Source organism: Podarcis filfolensis (assembly GCF_964270895.1).
Source record: "Podarcis filfolensis genome assembly, chromosome: 13".
Taxonomy (NCBI): Eukaryota; Metazoa; Chordata; class Lepidosauria; order Squamata; family Lacertidae; genus Podarcis; species Podarcis filfolensis.
Genome location: NC_139615.1, coordinates 439700 through 460639, shown reverse-complemented (window position 1 = coordinate 460639; position 20940 = coordinate 439700). Strand labels below are relative to the sequence as shown.

Genomic DNA, 20940 nt, shown 5'->3' with positions numbered 1-20940 from the left:
GTTTAGGGAGGTTTTTAATGTTTGATTTATTATTATTTAGATATATATTTGCTGGAAGCCACCCATAGTGGCTCAGGAAACCCAGCCAGATGGGTGGGGTATAAATATAACAACTACAACACAACAATTACTACTACTACTACTACTACTACTAAAATCCCTTCTCAGCCATGAAGACCACTTGAGGACCAGGCACTACTTCACAACATTGCCAGGGGGTTGGACTAGATGACCCTCAGCATCCCTTTGAACACTACAATCTTATAATTCTAGTTATTTGATGGGAAGTGAAACTTTCATTCCAGGTGAAGCTTTTTCCATATTTCAAGCACTATTAGGGTTTCTCCGTCACATGAATTCTCTGATGGGAAGTGTTTGCTTCAAGGTGAAGCTCTTTCCGCACTCTTGGCATTGAAATGGTTTCCCCCCATTGTGAATTCTCTGATGTCACAGAAGTGCTCTTCTTGCAGGAAGGCCCAATGTGCATTCTAAGGACTGATAAAGTTTCTGCGCTGCATGAATTATTTCGTGGGAAGTGAGATGGTCTTTCCTGCTGAAGCTCTTTCCACATTCTAAGCACTGATAGGGTTTCTCCCCTGTATGAATTCTTTCATGAGAACTGAGAGTGGAGCGGTGATTGAAGCTCTTTCCACATTCCACACACTGATATGGTTTCTCCCCTGTATGAACTCTTTGATGGGAAGTGAGATAGGTCTTCATACTGAAGCTCTTCCCACATTCCAAGCACTGATAGGGTTTCTCCCCAGTATGGATTCTTTGATGGGAAGTGAGACTGACCTTGTGAATGAAGCTCTTTCCACATTCCAAGCACTGATAGGGTTTCTCCCCTGTATGAGTTCTTTGATGGAAAGTGAAAGAGTCACGTCGACTAAAGCTCTTTCCACATTCCAAGCACTGAAATGGTTTCTCCCCTTTATGAGTTATTTGATGGGCAGTGAGTTTGATGCTTTCACTGAAGCTCTTTCCACATTCCAAGCACTGATAGGGTTTCTCCCCTATATGAATTCTTTGATGGGAACCAAGGGAGCGGCTATTATTGAAGCTCTTTCCACATTCCAAGCACTGATAGGGTTTCTCCCCACTATGAGTTCTTTGATGGTCAGTGAGATGTTGCTTTGTTCTGAAGTTCCTTCCACAGTTTGAGCACTGATACGGTTTATTCCAAATGGGATTTTGATGACACATGGAATCGGAGCTGTTAGTGAAGTTATCTCCACATTCCAAAGACTGACATGGCTTCTGCACTGTGTGGATTTTCTCATGGTTTCCCTTGTTCTTCATTTCTAATTCCTCAACACCTGAAATGAACAGAGAGATGAATTAGAGCATCAGGATGATATGAAGCCCCCAATTATTGAACAATGCTCATTAGCGCTTGTGAGAGAGGAAGAACTGAAAGGATTTAGATGACGAGCGTACACAGTGCTCCCTTCCCTCCCTCCCTGAGTTTTCTTTCTCTAGAGCAGGAGCCCAGGACCAGCTGCGTGTGTCAGGCACCCCCAGAGGTGCTTTCTTTGGGGGACCCTCTTGGCTGACATGCTGAGCTGCTTCTTCCCTTAGATACAGAAGCAGGAGGAACAGCTTCGTGTGAACAAGGCTCTGGAAGCAGGAAACCCTTTCTGAGAAGGAGAGAGTTGCAAGCGAACCCCCAGGGTGATCTGGTCCTGTCCCCTGAAATGCAGGAATCTCATCTTACACACCCAACCTCTGCTTGCAAAACTCCAATGATTCCTTCTGCAGAGGCAGAAGAGTCATCCAGGCTCTGCTTGAAGTCCTCCAGTGAAGGAGAGTCCTGCATCTTCCACAGAAGTCCAAGGATTGAGTCAGAATCTCCTTTCTTGTAACATGAAGCCACTGGGCTTGAGTCCTCCCCTCCAGAGCAGCAGCAGAAAACAAGGTGGCTCCAACTTCCATGGGAGAGCCCCTTCGATACTGGGAAATCTCCCGATGTTACCTCCCATTCTGCCACATCCCAGATAAGTTATGTCTTTTTTTTTTATTGGTTTTAATTCATTTTGCTACATCCAACATTAAAACAAGTGAAAAAATAAACATACATAACACATACATACAAAAAAGGAATACATAAATAAAAGAAATAATAATAAAAAAAACAAATCTCCTAACATAAAACACCAACTAATTAACTTACATTAACTAAATAACTAAATAACACACAACATTAATTGACTTCCCTTCATCTTGGTTTCAGAATATATTATATGATTTTTTATCTGCAGTTTCTTTTCCTCAGAAGACTCTTTACGTCACAAGTGTTACGTCACACCTACTGTGATTTTTAGATTTTTTACCTCTGTTTCCATATATGTCATAAATTTATTCCATTCTTTATTAAACTTTATGTCTTTCTGATTTCTTATTTTCTGTGTCATTTTTGCCAGTTCTAAATAATCAAATAGTTTGGTTTGCCATTCGTTTATAGTTGGGATTTTTGATGTCTTCCAATTCTGCGCTATTAGAGTTCTGGCAGCCACTGTCGCATACTGAAAGAGTGTGTGGTCTTCCTTTTTGATTTCCTCCCCAATTATCCCCAGCAGAAAGGCTTCGGGTTTTTTTTATAAAGGTATATTTGAGGATTTTTTTTAATTCATTGTAAATAGATTCCCAGAATTTTTTGATAGGCTCACACAACCACCACATATGATAGAAATCGCCCTCCTTGATCTTGCACTTCCAACATAATTTATCACCAGTTTTATATATTTTTTCCAATTTTACGGGCGTTACATACCACCTGTACATCATTTTATACATATTTTCCCTGAGTGTTGTGCATGCCGAGAATCTCATGCCTTTATTCCATAATGCCTTCCATTTATCAAACTCTATGTTATGTCCGAAGTCCATTGCCCATCTGATCATTACCTCCTTTACTTCTTCATCTTTGGTATCCCATTCAAGTAACAGGCTATACATTTTCGATAGGAGTTTTGTTTTACTTTCTAGTATTTCAATCTGAAATCTAGATTTTTTCTCACTTATCCCATTCTTTTTATCCTCAGACCATATAGAATTAATTTGGTGAAATTGGATCCATCCTGTCAATTTGTTCTTTATTTCTTCATAAGGCCTAATCCTCCAACCAGTCTCTGTTTTTACTAGTAGGTCTTCATATGTCCATCTTTCTCCTTCGATGTTTGGTTTTTTTATTGTCAGGATATCAATTGGCGATAGCCACCAAGGGGTCTTCTGTTCCAATAATTTTTTGTTTCTTTCCCACACTTCCAGCAGTGGTCCTCTAAAAATGTGGTTAGAAAATCCTTTATGAACCTTTCCCTTGTTACGCCATAGGTAAGAGTGCCAACCAAATCTTATATTAAATCCTTCTAGATCTAACAAGTCTTTATTTTTAATGACGATCCAATCTTTAACCCAACAAAGACACGAGGCTTCATAATACAACTTTAAATTTGGAACTGCAAATCCTCCCCTATCTCTTTGATCTGTGAGTAGTTTAAATCTGATTCTGGGCCTTTTCCCTTGCCAGATAAATTTAGAGAGTATTTTCTGCCAATCTTTGAATACTGAGGTTCCCCTGATTATCGGTATATTTTGAAATAGGAACAACAATTTCGGTAATAAACTCATTTTAATCGCCGCCATTCTACCCGACCAAGAAAGTTTTATTCTGTTCCAGGTGTCTAAGTCCTTCCTTATTTCTTTCCATGTGGTTATGTAATTATCTTCCATCAAATTTATATTTTTCATCGTTAACCAGATTCCAAGGTATTTTACTTTTTTTGTTACTTTAATACCAGTTTGAGATTCAAGATGGTTTTTTACCTCCTCTTTCACATTTTTAGTCATCATTTTAGTTTTTGTTCTATTTAATTTAAAACCGGATAAGTGATGTCTAATGTCAAGAAGGTGACAGATTCAAGATGGGAGACGGTACATCCATCCCAGTAAACATTTTTAACTGCATTTGGCTTCCGTTTCCGGTCTGTGCCAGGAATGGATGACTCCTTTGACATCGCAGGAAAATGCAGATAAAGAGGATGGTGGGGTTAAAGCATTCTCTGGATTCCTCTCAGGGCAGGGGAGGAACGGGCCCTGGGGTCTGGCATTCGCTTCCCCATGGAAGGCAGGCACTGGGGCAGGAGCACTTTGTCTGCTGCAACCCCCCCCCCAACACCCCGACTCCGTTTCTGGAAGCAGAGGTCATCCTACGAATTGGATGTTAATTGGCAATTAAAGTAAAGGCATGGGCTGGAGGAGATGCAACTATAATCTGTGGTACATTCAGCTGCATGGATTTAAGGTTTGAACTGAGATAAGATATCATTCTGTGGGAGAGATGGTTGGGGGAGAGAATCCCATGGTTGTTTGAGTTTTTCGCTTTACTTTTATGATATGGCAACCCTCTCCAGAATGCAGGTTTAAGAAATATATACAAGTGAGGATGGAATAAGTTGGAGTAACATTAAGATTAACAAACAACAACAGAGATTGTGTGTGATTTGAAAGGAAGGGGAAAGCGGGGAAGCTCTAGTGTTTGGACTATGCTGGCAATATAGAGCCAACCCGCCACCCGTCACTTTTTATAAAATAACAAGGAAAGGAAATAAAGACTGAGGGGATTCGGATTGTAATCTAAATTGAAGGAGAATTGGCCATAAATATCAGTTGTAAGGATGAAAGGAAACTGAGCTGTGGGAAGAAGGCAACACACTGCTCCCTTTGTGTTGAAACAGAGCATTAAATCTGGCGGGAGGTCAAGAAGACAGTGATACAGTGTAATAGATACGGACAATTATTTGATATTTATTTGTTATGGATGGTTTTGATTTTGTGTTATGTCTTTTTTAAGTTCAATAAAGCAATAAAAAAGGAGCATTAAATCACTCTCAGACCACAATTCAATGCTAGTTATATTCCAAGGAGTAAAATTAACACATAGAAGATGGAGACTAAGTTAAGACATAGTGAATAATAAAGATGCGATAGAGAAAGGCAAGAAAATTAGTAATGATTACTTTGAACTTAATTGCAACCAAGGTGTTAATTCAAAGGTTGTTTGGGACGCAAGCAAGGCAGATTTAAGAGGCTATTTTATTCAGCAAAGTGTGTATCAGAGGAAAGAAAGGGAAGGGAAGAAACTGGATACATCTAACAAGCTAATAAAGAAAGAGAAAGATTTCTTTACAAAAGTGGGAAATAAAGACACACTACAAGAGATAAAGACCTTACAGATACAATACTCAATGCTTGCAAACCAATGCTTGTTCTCCTGCCCTCAATGCTTGCCTGGTTCTGGGAGAAGGGGGTCAAGAATGCTTTCCAAAGACACAGAGTCTGTCAGCTGCCCTCCCTAGTGTTTCTTCTTCCTGCTGTTCCTCTTCCAATATTTCCCCGCTTCTCCCCTCTGCAGCCTCTGAACTATGACCGTCTGTAAACCACGGTTCTAAATCTATACTGTCTTCTTGCCCATGGGAAGGTTCAGGAGAAGGGGGGCAGCCCCCACCATTCCTCCTCAGTCCAGCCCCTGACAATAGGAAGAGGGGGCAGTGATTCCTACAATTTGCATAATTCCGTCAGGATCTTCCTGCCTCTTTCTCACGTTGCCCATTTTTGGTCATCCTGTTTCCGTTTAACCAAAAGGCAAAAGACTTGTGATCGTGAGCAATGATCTGAACCTAGACATCTCTGTCTCCAACCTGCCTTTACACCCCCTTGCCATGGGGTGGGTGGATCCCACTGGGGAGCTGAGAATCCTGCAATGAGCAACCCCATATTTGCATGTGTTGATAATGCCTGATGTGTGTGAACTCAGGATGTTCCAGAATGCCTTTCAGGATGCGGGAATAAGGCTTCGACTTTATGTCGTATTAGAGTTATGTCAATCTTATACAGAGATAAGCCATATTATGAATTCAGATTAACACACATCTCCTGACACTCTAGGTGGCAAAGTTGAGATCCGTCAAAATCTGGGAGGTTTGTGATATGAAAATATTGACTGAATGTCAAAACAACTATTATAACCAAACAGGGAACCTTACCGGGAGAGTTCATGATCCTACAAGTCTCCTCCATGACTTCCTTATGCAGAGCTCTCTGGGCAGGATCCAGCAACGCCCACTCCTCAGCCGTGAAACAAACAGCGACATCTTCAAAACAAACTCGACCCTAAAAGAAAAAAGGTCCTTCTCTTACACAACATAAAGATTATTTACTGCACATTCCTCTTTCTGCCTGCATTGGATTAATCGGATTTGTTTGCTGCACATTTTGACCATGGATGCATAATTTGATGTTTTGGGAATCTTTCATACTGTTTTTAATGATGGGTATGAATCTTAGTGAAAATGGATGGAACTCTAGGTTGATTTCTTCAAATCATTCTTTCTCTGCAAGCACGCTAGTTTTCCAGATTTGACAGAAGAAAAAAGAGCAGGAGAGAGATTCATTTGCCCCCAGAAATGCCCTGGCTGCCCCCCCATCCTCCCTCCCCCCAAGGCTCCTTCCCCGCACCTGATCCAGTTCCTCAGCCGCTGCTTCCCCTCCACCAAGACGAAGAGATGGAGGAGGAGGTCTTGCTGGCATCCTTCTTTCACCTGCGAGAGACAAAGGGAAGTGGGGAGACAGGAGTGCATGATACTTCTCTCAGGGGTGTGAAATTTGTCCCAATTTCATATTTTAGTTATGCTGAAATATATCTGATCTCCTTTGGGTTCTTGGCCCCAAGTGTCATACCCAAAACACAGACAGAAACCACAGATTAGTTAGAGAATAAGAGGATGTGGCCAGACTGAGAAGAAATTCCTTCCTCCTTACCCAGCGGCCTCTCTCTGGTGTCCAACAAAGTCCTCTCTGCCTCAGAGGAATCAGGACCCATTTCTGCAGACAGATCCTTTTCCTGAAAGAGCAACAAGAATTTGTAATAGAGAATGTGGAGAAGGGTTAGAAAAGGAATGGCAGAGGAAAAAAACTTCAGATATATCACATCTCATTCCTTGGATGTTTCCGAAAAAGGATGGCCCTTTTTTTTTTTAGCATTTGGGTTTGTTCCCCCTTCTGTTTGGAGCTTCTTGGGAATATCAGAGGAAAGTCTCTCTCACCTGCTTCTTCTGCACCTGCTTCCTCTCCTCCGCCTGACTCAGGAGGAAACCTTCAGCCAGGGCCACTGCCTGGGAACTGGTCTCCGCTCCGCATTCCCTCACCCAGCTCTCCATCTCCGCTGGAAGGACAGCCAGGAACTGCTCCAAGATCACCAGGTCCAGCATCTCAGCTTTCGTGTGCGTTTCTGGCTTCAGCCACTGGTGGCAGAAGTGGTAGAGTTGGCTGCAAACCTCACGGGGTCCTTTGACTTGCAGGTAGCAGAACCAGCTGAACTGCCGGCTCTGTGCCTCTGAGCGAAGGGTGTGCTCCTCACCTAAGATCTTCTGCACAGAGTTTTCCCAGAATCCCCCACTGCCTCCAGTTTCCATAGCATGGTCTCTTCCTGCTCCAGGGCCAGCTGAGTCTTGCTTATGCATCTTCACTCTCAGGAAGTCTCCAAAAGATCAGAAGGAACCCTTTGGTCCTCTTCCAAGTTCTGTCCGTCCGAACGAGAGGTGCTGGCAAATTCTACAAAGAAAGACATTGTTCTGTTATAAAACTGATAGACGGGAAGGAGAAGAAGGTGGTTCCCTGAGTAAGTGTAGATGAGTCTTGGAAGGAACCAGGACCCAGACTCTGAGCTTTCTTTAAGAAAAAAAGGAAGAAGGAAGAAGAAGAAATCATCTAGTCCCCCTACAAGGAACGTGATTTATCTGGCAACACCTTGAGGGTCAAGTGGGTGAGCCCAAAGTTCATGTGGGCAGGGCCAAAGGACAGCGCTAAAAGAAAGTACAGTAGGATTCACCTTATTTCTGTGATTGTAAGTGGTTTTAAACTGTTTTTGTTATACTGTTGTAATGTTGAAATCTGCCCTAAAATCATAAGGTGAAGCGCATGTAAATAATAGGAAGGGTAATTAATTATTATAATAATTAAAGTAACAATAATGTGGCATAGCATAACCCCATCACCATCACCACATCTGCTGAGAGGTTCCCAGGTGGCCTCAGTGACTGGCATTGCCCCCTTCCAGCTCTGGCGAGTTTGCCAGCCCCAGTCTCTTTGGCACGAGAGGAGGAGGCCATGGTATTCCATGCTCCTGATCCAATGGGATCATTACAATGCCCTCCATGTGCAGCTGCCCTTGAAGACAACTCAGAAACGGATGCAAAATGCAGTCCTCAGATTCTGGGCTGGGCTCCTTCTCTTTATTAATTTCATTCACTTCTGGGCCCAGTTCAAGGGACTCACAGGAGCTGTTCCTTTTGGCCCCCAAGTATCTGAAGAAAGGCCTCCTTCGCTAACCCCCCCTTGGGGGCTCAGGGGGGCAGAGGGGCCCTCTTGGTGGTTTCCCCACACTAAAGAGCTTTGGGTGGCCAGAGAGAGGGCAGCCTGGTGGCGATTCCTCTCTCGGGGAATTTCCTGCCCCCTTCCCCTCTTGACTGAGCTCTCGGATGCCTGCCCCACACCACAAGCTTCTTTCACAGAACCCCAGAACTGTAGAGCTGGAAGGGGAGCTGGGGGTCATGTAACCCCTGCAATGTAGGAATCTCAACTCACACATCCTTGAGAGCTGGACATCCAAACTGCTTAGAAACCATCAGGGAAGCAGAGATTCCTGCTTTGCAGGGGGTTGGACTAGATGACCCTCGGGCTCCCTTCCAACTCTACGATTCCAGGTTCCTATGATTCTCACGGGGGCCCCCAGGGGCCTCAATGGGAAGCCCCCCAGTAGGGCTGGGGCGCACGGGCCCCTCTCTCCCCCTGCGCTTCTTCCCAGCAACTGGGAAGTCCTCGCACCTGAAGCCAAGCAGAGCCCCTCCTCCTCCTCCCCTCCCTGGTCCCAGCCTGGCCTCCTGGGGCAGGGAGTTCCACAGGCTTGACGCTGCACGGCACCAAGAAGCGCTTTCTCTTCTCTGCCCGCTCCGCTCTTCCCACAGTCTCACGCTCTCCTTTATTTTATTGTATGCATCTATTTTCCGTGCAAATCTTCCTTCCCCACTGGGGCGTCTGGAGGGGCTTCTCTGCAGGCCCTTTTCTTCCCTCCCGCAAGCCAGGGGTGCCGAGGAATGCCCTGCTCCCCTCCCAGGCCTCTCTCCCCCCGCAGCCCCTTCTCCCCACGGCGCCCTCTGGCGGGGAGGAGACTCACCCCAGGCAGGAGCTGCACAGGCGACCAGAGCCCCCTCCTTGGCTCCGGAGGACCTGTCCCCTCTAGGAACCCGGCTCAGTTCCTCTTAACCCTCGGAGCGCCGAGCTCCCCACTTCTCTCTCCTTGCTCTGGAGGACCTGCCCCCTCCCGCAGGATTTCCGTCCCCTCTAGGAAGGCAGGTCCCTTGCTTTTAACCCTTGGGACGGGGAAGATGTTCTTAGCCGGGTCGGCCTCTCGGTGACCCCCCGGACCAGGGCACGCCAGGCCCTCCTGTCTTCCGCGGCCTCCCTCATGGCTTAGGAATGCCTTATTCCTATGGGTAGCCAGAAGCCCATTGCTGATTGCCCCGATCGCCTCACCCAGAGTAGTTTAATTCTGTCGAAGAGAGGAATGGAAGCCAGACTGAGAGAGAGGAATTAAATAGCGGGTGGACATAGCAGACGACATATTTCTCCAAATGGTTCTTTGTAAGTAAGCTGAAACTGAACTAAACTGAAAACAGTTTTATAGGCAGCCAGCTGTCAACATTGTAACAACAACCCAGGGTTTCCCGCCTCAATTAACTGAGGTGGACCTGAGTGAAAACTACACACACACCCACACCCACACAATACACCCTGGTGGCCAGGGTGAGAATTTCAATACATAACACCAGGAATTCTATCCGGGAAGAAAAAGGAGGTGCAGCTTTAATAAGGAGATGGGAACAGCAGAATGACCTAGCAGTGTCTTATTATTCTGGATAGTATTTCAGATGTCATTGGCCATCTGAGAAAAGTGTGTGGAGAAAAGAGCAATCACTCCAGCCAAGAATGGAAATTCCAGTGATTCAAAATATGGGTCACAGTCTCAGAAGAGAGCCAAGGCTCCATCCCAAAGAGTCGTTTGCTTCAGATATAACAAAGAGGGACACATATCCCAATTTTGTGAAGCTCCAAACCAGCAAAATCCCCTTCATTTTAGCAATCAAATTAAAATCAGAGAAGCAGAGATCAAGAAATCAATCTTCTTTTGCAACAGAAGCATCTAGCTGTAAACAGATGTGATACAAAAAGAAAAAAAGAACTTAAACCAACGGTTGCTCGATTGTGGATGTTCTTCATATATGTGTTAGGATGAAGATTTACTTGGCGGCATTGACAATCTTAAACTGTGAGTGGGGGTGGCCATATTCCAATTGCAAATGGAGAAGCCATAAAGAGATACAGTACAGGTTCAGGGACCCCAAACTGAAAGGCAAACAGTCAATGAAGAGATAACCATGTGGAGAGTGTCATATATATGTCTCACACTTTGAATAAAATTCACCAGAAACCCAACAGGCTATTCTAAGCGCTTATGCACCAACACTGGATGCTGATGAAGACATTAAAGAACATTTATACTCTCAGCTGGATACCATCCTATCAGAGACGCCTAAGGAGGATCAAATTATCCTCCTGGGTGATTTTAATGCAAGCGTTGGGCAACAGCAATAGTTGGGACTATTGGGAAAGAAGGAATTGGCAACAACCAGAACGCAATGTTACTTTTGACGATATGTGCAGCACACTACCTTGTTATTACCAACAAACTCTTTCGACAAAATAATAAATTTAAAACATCTTGGGAGGCACCCTCAGTCAAACCACTGGCACATCTTAGACTATGTACTAATTGTCCAAGCTGAAGATCAAATTGCAACCTGGCCAGTGACCAAGGATGGCCAAGTGTGTGCAGAAGCGCATTTGATGAAGAGGGCCTATGAGACTAATCTCTCAGAAATCCAGACTGCAGATGTGGCACACAAAAGCCAGACCCAGAACTCTGCGCTTTGGGACAACCAAGTGTGTAAGTTGCATTACTGAGTAAACCTCCTTTCCCACCACACACTGAAAAGAGAAGTGCCAGGGTGCTAGATTTAATCTCCGGGGATGTGGGGGTCCACCCAGGGGTGAATGTGCCATAGGGGATCGTAGCTGTCGGGTTTTTTGCATCTCTGCTTTTTAGCTCCTTGGGATCTATGTGGAAATGGTTCACTGTGGTTGGTCTTTTTTATGTTTTATTGCTTATGACTACTTTTTAGTATTTATTTAAAAAAATTGTATATGACCCTTCATCTGAAGATATTGGGCAGTTCACAGCACAAAACCACAGAACAAAAACACAAAATACAGAATAAAAACAAGAACAAAATAAAAACAAAAATCCCCCCTTCCCACAAGCACATTTAAAAGGACACAGAATGTTTAATTACCCAAAGTCATGATTGTTATGTTGTCGTCATTCAAACCCCTTTCAAACTCCCAGCCAATCACCTCTCACCCCCAGCATTCCAAACTCCCCCTCCCTAGCCAACTTTACCATAAATCTTCTAGTATCCTGTACTTACTTCTGTTACGTTAATTATTTTGCTATAGGTGTATATAACTTTAAATTCAAACACCAGAACATCACAACTGAGCTTTAAGGAAACACACATGCACATGAAGTTTCTGAGAGTCTCACTAGAGAACAAGTGTGGCATAGTGGTTAAAGGCTCAGATCTGGGGGACCTGGATTCAAATCCCTACTTAGCTGGGTGACCCTGGGGACCAGGCACTGCATCACAGCCTAACCAACCTCACAGGATTATTGTCCGTGTTAAATCAGGAGGGCAAGAGCCATGTGACACCACCGGGAGCTCCCTGGAGAAAAAGGTGGCCTTTAAATGCCATAAAGGAATTTCAGTAAGGACAAATGTCAGGTTCTGCATATAGGCAGGTATAATCAGCAAATATATAAGATGGGGGACATCTGGATTCCCAGTAGTACATGTGAAAACGATCCAGGAGTGTTAGCAGAACTAAAGCTAAACATGAGTCAAAAGTGTGACGCAGCAGCAAAGAAAGCTAATGCTATCCAAGGGCGCATCAACAGAAGCCGAGTGTCCAGATAAAGGGAAGTCACGGTACTGTTATCTTCTTCCTTGGTCAGACCACATCTGGAGTGCTGTGTCTTGTTTTGGGTGTCACAATTTGAATAGGATACTGACAAGCTGGAAGCATGACCAAGGGCCTGGAAACAAAGCCTAAAGTGGAACAGTTGAGGGAATGGATATGTTTAGCCTGGAAAAGAGGAAACTGGGAGAAAACAGAATAGCAGTCTTCAAATATCTAGAGGACTGTCCCAGGCAAGATGCAGCAAGCTTGTTTTCTCCTGTTCTGGAGGGTAAGACCTGAACCAATGCATTCAAGTTACAAAAAATGAGATTCCGACTCAATATCAGGAGGAAGCTTCTGGTGGTATAAGCTGCTCAGCAGTGGAACAGATTCCCATAAGAGGTGTCATCTCCTTCCTTGGAGGTTTTTAATAAGAGATTAGATGGTTATATGTCATGGGTGCTTTAGCTGAGATTCCTGTACTAGGTGACTAACACAGCCCCTTCCAACACTACAATGCTATTATTCTGCTGTCTTCCCTGCTGTGTGATCTTTGATGGGAAATAAGACTTTCCTTACAGGTGAAGCTCTTTCCACATTCCAAGCACTAATGTGCTTTCTCCCCTGTATGAATTCTTTGATGGGAAAGAAGACTGATTCTCTGCCTGAAGCTCTTTCCACATTCCAAGCACTGATGTGGTTTCTCCCCTGTATGAATTCTTCGATGGGAAGTGAGACTGGTCTTTTGTATGAAGCTTTTTCCACATTCCAAGCACTGATGTGGTTTCTCCCCTGTATGAATTCTTCGATGGGAAGTGAGAGTATCCCCCCGAGTGAAGCTCTTTCCACATTCCACGCACTGATATGGCTTCTCCCCACTATGAGTTCTTTGATGGGAAGTGAGATGTTGCTTTGTTCTGAAGTTCCTTCCACAGTCTGAGCACTGATATGGTTTGTCCCCACTGTGAGTTATTCGATGGTAAGAGAGAGCTGCCTTTGAGGTGAAGTTCCTTGCACAGTCCAAGCACTGATGTGGTTTCTCCCCTGTATGAATTCTTTGATGGAAGGTGAGAGCTGCCTTTGAGGTGAAGCTCCTTGCACATTCCAAGCACTGATGTGGTTTCTCCCCTGCATGAATTCTTTGATGGGAAGTGAGACGGTACTTCCGAATGAAGCTCTTTCCACATTCCGCGCACTGATATGGCTTCTCCCCACTATGAGTTATTTGATGGTAAGTGAGTTGTTGCTTTGTTCTGAAGTTCCTTCCACAGTCTGAGCACTGATATGGCTTCTCCCCTGTATGAATATTTAGATGGGTGGTGAGACTCACCTTCTGACTGAAGCTCCTTCCACACTCCAAGCACTGATGTGGTTTCTCCCCTGTATGAATTCTTTGATGGATAGTGAGATGAGATCTGTGACTGAAGCTCTTTCCACACTCCAAGCACTGATGTGGTTTCTCCCCTGTATGAATTCTTTGATGGGAAGTGAGATGAGATCTGTGACTGAAGCTCTTTCCACATTCCACGCATTGATATGGCTTCTCCCCTGCATGAATTCTTTCATGAGAAGTGAGACTATCTTTCCAAATGAAGCTCTTTCCGCATTCCAGGCACTGATATGGTTTCTCCCCTGTATGAATTCTTTCATGAGAACTGAGACTGGAGTGCTGACTGAAGCTCTTTCCACATTCCACACACTGATATGGTTTATCCCCACTATGAGTTCTTTGATGGTAAGTGAGATGTTGCTTTGTTTTGAAGTTCCTTCCACAGTCTAAGCACTGATATGGTTCCTCACCTGTATGAATTCTTTGATGGGAAGTAAGACTCTTTTTCCAACTGAAGCTCTTTCCACATTCCAAGCATTGATATGGTTTCTGGCCCATATGAATTCTTAGATGGGAAGTGAGATATTCCTTTCTACTGAAGCTCTTTCCACACTCCAAGCACTGATATGATTTCTCCCCTGTATGAATTTTTAGATGGGTGGTGAGAATCACCTGCTTACTAAAGCTCTTTCCACACTCCAAGCACTGATGTGGTCTCTCCCCTGTATGAGTTATTTGATGGGAAGTGGAATAGGAACTCTGACTGAAGCTCTTGCCAGACTCCAGATATGTATAGGGTTTCTCCACTGTGTGAACTTTGTCTTGGTCTCCCTTGTTCTGGATTTCTAATTCATCACCACCTGCAATGAACAGAGAAATGGATTAGAGCCTCAGGAAGAATTGTACTTCCAGGTCAGCCATGATCACAAGAGCAGCTTCTCCGAGCTTGGGGAAGTCTCAGATGCAGAAATTGGGGTAGCGAAGGCAAACATTCCTTAGGACTCTGAGTGTAGCAGGGTGACAAGCCCGTTTCTCTGCCGCTCCCTGCTTGGAGGAAGTTGGAGGCCCCTGTTCCAGGCTGGTTGAGAGGCAAGGCACTGGCAAAAATATTTCTGACTCAATTACTGAGAAGACTCAGAGGCAATCGTGTAAGTGGCTGACTTCCTTATAAATTGGACTTGACTTAAATTTAAATACACTTTACCATAAAGGGTGGGCAGCAGCTGCAGGGGAAAATTCTGGCTGTTGGTGTGTGAATGTCAGGGAACGGCCATCAGTGCCGGAGGGAGAGAGCAAGCTCCAGAGGGATTCCAGAGAGCGTCCCGGGATTGGGAGAGGCAGCCCATCTTCTGGGGAAGAGAATCAGCGTAACACCAGTGGAGAAGGGGGGCAGATGGGGGAAGCGGCAAGGCGGTCCCATGACTCCTTGCCTGGGACCAGCGGGGAGAGCAGGGGTCCTTCGCTGCCTACGCCCTCCTTGCGCAGAAGGCTTTCGCGCAGAGAGAGTAGGAGGAGACTAGGCGTCAAAGAGCTTCTTTGCTGGAAGAAGTTTAAGAAATGCCCACTGACGGATTCTGCCAGCGATTGAGACAGCCACGGGTGAGTGGCTGTCCGGACAGAAAAGATTCACTCAGGCAACCCAGCCAGGTGTTTGCACCGGCTTACGCACGAGCAACCCCTAGAACCATTACAGTGAAGAAAAGAGTGAAAGAAGTAAAAAAAAAAAAATTGCTGCCACAAAGGAGAAGGGAGAGGAGAGGGAAGGGAGAATGTTGATACAAAGCTATAAATTCCTTGGGAGAATGCTACCCAATCCTCGTGGCTAATGGAATAAAGAACAATATAATCCAAAAGGGAACTGTCTGGGTACAATTTGACTTTGCCATATAAAGAGAGAGAGAGCTAAGAGAGAGAGAGCTTGGAATATTGCCAGCAGAGTGGAGGTGCACGGTGGGATGGAGCAGGCTGAAATGTTATGTCTGAATGAGAGAGATCTGCAGAACAAAACTTGTCCCAGAAGGACTGTTGTTTAAGCATGGATTATAGAAGTGAATTACAGTACTAAGATGACCAGAACCAAACAAAAAACAAAACCTGAACCAGCCAGCCTCACAGAGGGCAACATCTGTAACAGCAACATTGACAAGGCAGCAATGGATTTAAATGAAACATGGATAGCAATCAAGTTGGCACTGGAGGCAAATTCCAATGCAATATCCCAACTTTCTTGTAACATCCAGGATTTAACTAAAAGAACTGCTTCAGTGGGAGAGACTGTTAATAAGCTTTCTTATGGGAATCGTGAAACCAAGAAGCAAGCAGAGACAATGCAGGGGGAAGTGACAGAAATGAAGCAACAAGGAGAGCTGCTGTCAGATCAAATGGAAGTTTTAGAAATGCGACAAAAGGAGTCCTTTTTGATATTCCATGGGATCCTGGAACTAGGTGATAAAATCCAAGAGAAACTGGTGAAGCAGTTGGTGGAATTCCTTGAGATGGAAGCGGAGGAGATAATCTAAGTTTTCTGTATAAAGTCGGCCTTTGCAAGCACAAAGAAACTACCAGGAGTTTGTTTGGTTCAGTTCTGCTCAAGAAAAATCAAGGATAGAATTCTTCAAACCCACTTCCAATAGATGGACAAAGGATTATATGGTGGAACCTCAGGTTACAGATGCTTCAGGTTACAGACTCTGCTAACCCAGAAATAGTACCTCGGGTTAAGAACTTGGCTTCGGGATGAGAACAGAAATCGCGCAGCGGCAGTGGGAGGCCCCATTAGCTAAAGTGGTGCTTCAGGTTAAGAACAGTTTCAGGTTAAGAACAGACCTCTGGAACGAATTAAGTTCTTAACCCGAGGTACCACTGTAATGATATATCATGAAATGAAGAAGATGTAAGAATTGGTAATTTTCAAAAACCTGAAGCTTTTCTTTTAGGGATATTGGGGACAAATGTCCTGAAGAATATGATTAAACTATTTGTGTACGCAGCAACACTTTATATGCACAGAACTGGAAAGAAGAAACAAAGAGGAATGGCTTGTAAAAACATTGGAGTATGCAAAATTGGCAAAGTTGAGAGCAAGAGTGAGAGACCAAACTTTTTACTGAAGAGTAGAAACCCTTTTTGGAATATCTGAGAAAGAAATTTAGTCAAATAAAATCATGGGCAGGATTGGAATTATGAGCAGCGGATTGGAAATGATAATAAATGTAATGGATTAAATATGTATTAGATATAGTTTGATATATATCAGCAGCAGGAAAAGATGGGAATGAAAGCACCACGGAAATGAGGGTAGATGTCCCCTCACTGTTGTTGTTTTTTGGTAAAAGAAGCATATATTGAATTTGAAGTTAATTTGTTAAAGTTTTCTAAACTGAATAAAAATTATTATGCAAAGAGGAAAAAATGGAGTTGCCAATTATTGAATAACACTAATGAACACCTGTGATAAAGGAAGAACTGAAGTTAGATTTCTTACTGCAGAATTCACTGCCTTTGTTGACTGACATACTGTATTTTTCGCTCTATAACATGCACCTGACCATAACACGCACGTAGTTTTTAGAGGAGGAAAACAAGAAAAAAAATATTCCGAATCAAATGTTGTACTAAACTATTTAATAAACAACCGGTATATCAGAATCATATTACAACCATGTAAAGTGAACAGAGGTCAACAGTGGCATTAAGAACCATCATCACTGTCATTAACAAATGAAGAGAGAATTTTAGGTTTGAGAACTCTTCTAGTCTTCTGTGAACCCCAAGAACTCATCAGTGCCAGAGTCAGAATTTATGAAGTTCAGTTGCTCACAATCACTGACATCACTTTCTTCGCTATCTTCATATAAAATACCATCTTCGCTTCCATCCAAAGCATTGCTAATGCCCCTTTTTTTGAATGACTGGACAATGATTTCCTCCTTCACGGAGTGCCATGATGTTTTCACCCATTCACAAACCTGAGTGATAGTGGGCCTCTTCATTCGTCCAGTAGGTTTCAGATCATGATTACCAGCAGCCATCCATTTGTTCCACTCTTCTCGCATAAAGACCTTAAATGGCTTGTTGATGGAAACGTCGAGAGGTTGCAACTGGCTGGTAAGACCTCCAGGAATTACAGCTAGATGAGTCTTCGCTTCTTTAAAGCACTTTTTTGTAGTTTCGCTAATATGTGCTCTAAACTGGTCCAGTACTAATAAGGCAGGTTTTTTCAAAAGCCCTCCAGGATGTTTGGACCACACTTTTTCAACCCATACTCTCATTCCATTTTCGTCCATCCATCCTTTCTCATGAACATGTACAACAATTCCTCGTGGAATCACTTCTTTTGGAAATGTTTCCCTTTTGAAAATTAACATGGGTGGCAATTTGGTGCCATCTGCACAGCAAGACAACACAACCGTGTAATGGGTTTTCTCATGTCTGGAGGTTTTCACAGCAAGTTTTGGCACCTTTCAGATCAACAGTCCTATTAGATGGCACATCAAAGGTTAGCGGGACTTCATCCATATTCCCAATCTGGCCAATTTCAAATCCATTTCTCTTCCTAGCATCAATTACAAATTTATGAAAAGACAGAATCTTAGATTCATATTCTTCTGGCATTTTTTACGCAATTCTAGTTTTGGTGCACATAGCAAGGCCACATCGCTTCATAAATCTGTAGCACCATGATGGTGAGCCAGTAAAATCGTGAATGCCTTTCTCTAAAGCAATGCGTTTGGCTTCATATATTATCATTTTTGTAGAGACTGTGAAGCCATTATTCCGGTGATGTGTGATCCATTCTTTCATGGCAATGTCCATCTGTGGCCACTTTGCAGCATGTCCACGAAAAGTGTGCTTGCTTTTATCTGCTTTTTGCAGCTGATCCTCCTGTTTCCTCCAACCTCTTATCATTTTTTCAGTTGGAGGTGGTCCAAAATGTCTCTCTGCTGCTCTGTTTCCATGCTCCTTAGCATATTTTACTACCTTTAGTTTAAAAGGAATCTTATATGCTAGTCTTCTCTGCTTTATCATCCTTATCAGAACGGGGGAGGTTTTCTGCAAGAAAATACAGTTTTCTGCAAGAAAACGATGAAGGAACTGTCAGTAATGTATGGTATCTCCAATACAGTGATGAAGGAAGAGAGGGGGGGAGCTCACATTTGTCCTAGGCAAAGCAGCTAACTCCTATAGGCCTAGGTGCCTTCACCTCCCCATTAAATATTTGAGGGAGTCATCCCCCACCCCCCATTGTGGTATGTGAGGTGGGGCTTACCTGGCCGCCCCCCAATATTTTTTGAAGTTGGAAGAGGGAGGGAGGGAGGGAAGGAAGAGATGCAGGGACACGAGCCTTGTAAGCCGCTTTGTTTGAATTTACCGGTGAGGTGCTGGGGGAGGGATGGAAGGGGATGCCCTCTTTGTCCCTCCTTCTGGCTCATTGTAAAGAAAGCAGAGTAAGAGCCGCTTACATGTGTGTAAGCGGCTCTCCCTTTGCTTGAATTACAGTCAGCCCATCAGACTATAAAGTCACCTCGCCAAAAAACAATAGAGCAGGCAGACACGGAGAAAGAGAGGCTCTCCCTTCTCCCACCTTGGCTTTTACACGCTGTGCTCAGCTCTTGCCGGCTTCCGAGCCAGAGGAAAAGAGGCTGCCTCCCTTCTCCCACCTCGACGAAAAGCCAGCAAGAGCAGCTCTTCCCGCCTGCATTTGCTCCATAACGCGCACACACATTTCCCTTTACCTTTTAGGGGGGAAAAACTGAGTGTTATGGTGCAAAAAATACGGTACTTATGGGAAACTGAAATTCAAAAAGCCTGTTACTTTCTGCAATGAATTTTCTTTGGCTCAGTCATGGAATCTGCTCCATCTCCAGCGTCAGAAGAATTTTTGCAAAACCAAGAACTGACAGAAGCAAAAAGAAAAACACAAAACCTGACAGAAGCTACTTCCACTTTCCTAAATATTCAGGAAGCCTACAATTTTAAAAGGCCTGGGCAGCTCAGACCAGCCTGATCCTTGTTTTAAAAGGCTTAAGTGGTGGAAGAATATTCACAGGCAAAACAGACAATAGCTTCCATTCAAGGTAAATTGTGTGGGTGCGAGAATCCCAGATGCTGTAGGTGGTGCTGTCAAAATCTAGGAGCTTCATCACACAGAGATATATGCATGGAATTTTGAAACAGATGTTGTAATAATATGAGCTATACCAAGAGAATCTATGGTCCCACGGTTCTCCTCCATGACTTCCTTATGCAGAGCTCTCTGGTCAGGATCTAGCAACGCCCACTCCTCCTCTTTGAAACAAACAGAGACATCTTCAAAGCACACTGGACCCTAAAAGCAAAAGGGAAAGTTCCTCTTCTTAGACTACATAAAGATTATCTACTACACATGGCTCTGTTGTTTCCTGCCTGTCAATTGCTCTGTTGATTTCATGGGAATATTCTGCTGCAGATTTTAAGTGGAGATGCTCCTTTTAAGGTCTTAATGGAATTGTTTCATTGTGTATTTCACTGTGATGGGGGGGCCCTCCTGATGCCAACTTCAAGGGGCGCATGGGGGCCACAGGGAGGAGAAAGCCCCTTTCTGCAGTGGATGGGGCTCATTAGGTGAATCCTGGCTGCAGTTTTTTTATTGTTTCTTGATTCCATAGAATCAAATTTTAGCATTTCACAATAAATTGACAAATAAAATAGCAACTACTGATAAATACTAGTGACATTCAGAAGGCGAGTTAAGGTGAGCTGGTTGTTCATTATACTCAGCAGATAAACGTTCTCTTTCTTAAGGGCAGCTACGACAGAAGCAAAGAAGAGGACAGATTTGTTTGGCCCCCAGAGACACCCTGGTTGCCCCACCCCTCAGCCCCTTTCCCCCAAAGGCTCCTTCCCCCTACCTGATCCAGTTCCACAGCCGCTGCTTCCCCTCCATCACCCAGAAAAGATGGAAGAGGAAGTCTTGCCAGTTCCGCCAGTATAATTCCGTCACCTGTGAGAGACAAAGGGAAGTGGGAACCATGAGAGCATGCTTCTCTTGGAGAAAAAGCCTCACCTGCTGAGTGCATTTCAGTGTTTGTACCCATTTCATAGTTTAGTTGTGCAAAATTACACCTCCCCTCCTCTGGGCTCCTGGACCTAAGTGTCTTCCCCCAAAATGATGAAAAGAACCCATGGAATCACTTCGAAACCCACAGAATGTGACCCAACTGAGAAGAAACTACTTCCTCCTTACCTAGTGAACTCTCTCTGGCGTCCAACGGAGTCCTCTCTCCCTCAGAGGAATCAGGACCCATTTCCGCAAACAGATCATTTTCCTGAAAGAGAAACAAGGATTTGTAATAGAGAATGTGGGGAAGGGTTAGAAAAGGAATGGCAGAGGAAAAAAACTTCAGATATATCACATCTCATTCCTTGGATGTTTCCGAAAAAGGATGGTCCTTTTTTTTTTTAGCATTTGGGTTTGTTCCCCCTTCTGTTTGGAGCTT

At 44.0% G+C, this 20940-nt stretch overlaps 2 protein-coding genes across 3 annotated transcripts in view; both read right to left on the bottom strand.

The window, feature by feature from the left end:
- LOC310746797 (uncharacterized protein) overlaps positions 1-20940 on the bottom strand; it is a 45255-nt gene that overhangs the window by 20204 nt on the left and 4111 nt on the right. The window contains exons 3-6 of the mRNA XM_083580911.1: positions 20688-20769; positions 20353-20444; positions 19664-19790; positions 12703-14322 (exon numbers count right to left, since the gene is read on the bottom strand). Of these exons, the coding sequence (XP_083437037.1) occupies positions 12740-14322; positions 19664-19790; positions 20353-20444; positions 20688-20769 (1884 nt within the window). The 3' untranslated portion in view covers positions 12703-12739. The remainder of the gene's footprint in view (positions 1-12702; positions 14323-19663; positions 19791-20352; positions 20445-20687; positions 20770-20940) is intronic.
- On the bottom strand, positions 2-9295 carry LOC310746852 (zinc finger protein 213-like). Of its 2 annotated transcripts, none has more exons than XM_083581025.1 (6): positions 9233-9295; positions 7104-7611; positions 6820-6901; positions 6517-6599; positions 6045-6171; positions 2-1319 (listed from the first exon to the last, which is right to left on the bottom strand). In XM_083581025.1, the coding sequence occupies exons 2-6, from the start codon at positions 7518-7520 to the stop codon at positions 448-450; spliced, it is 1581 nt and encodes a 526-aa protein (XP_083437151.1). In that variant the 5' UTR covers positions 7521-7611; positions 9233-9295; the 3' UTR covers positions 2-447. The 2 variants fall into 2 exon arrangements, with proteins under 2 accessions (XP_083437151.1, XP_083437152.1); XM_083581026.1 differs by having other exon boundaries at positions 7119-7611.

What these genes read in the sequence shown, in the direction of transcription:
- LOC310746852 (XM_083581025.1), bottom strand. Translation starts at nt 7,520, where the DNA reads ATGCATAAGCAAGACTCAGCTGGCCCTGGAGCAGGAAGAGACCATGCT. An exon ending in AGCAGGTGCAGAAGAAGCAG is followed by an intron (nt 6,902 to 7,103) that starts GTGAGAGAGACT and finishes TTGCTCTTTCAG; the next exon opens with GAAAAGGATCTGTCTGCAGA. An exon ending in TAGGATCATGAACTCTCCCG is followed by an intron (nt 1,320 to 6,044) that starts GTAAGGTTCCCT and finishes TGTTCATTTCAG; the next exon opens with GTGTTGAGGAATTAGAAATG.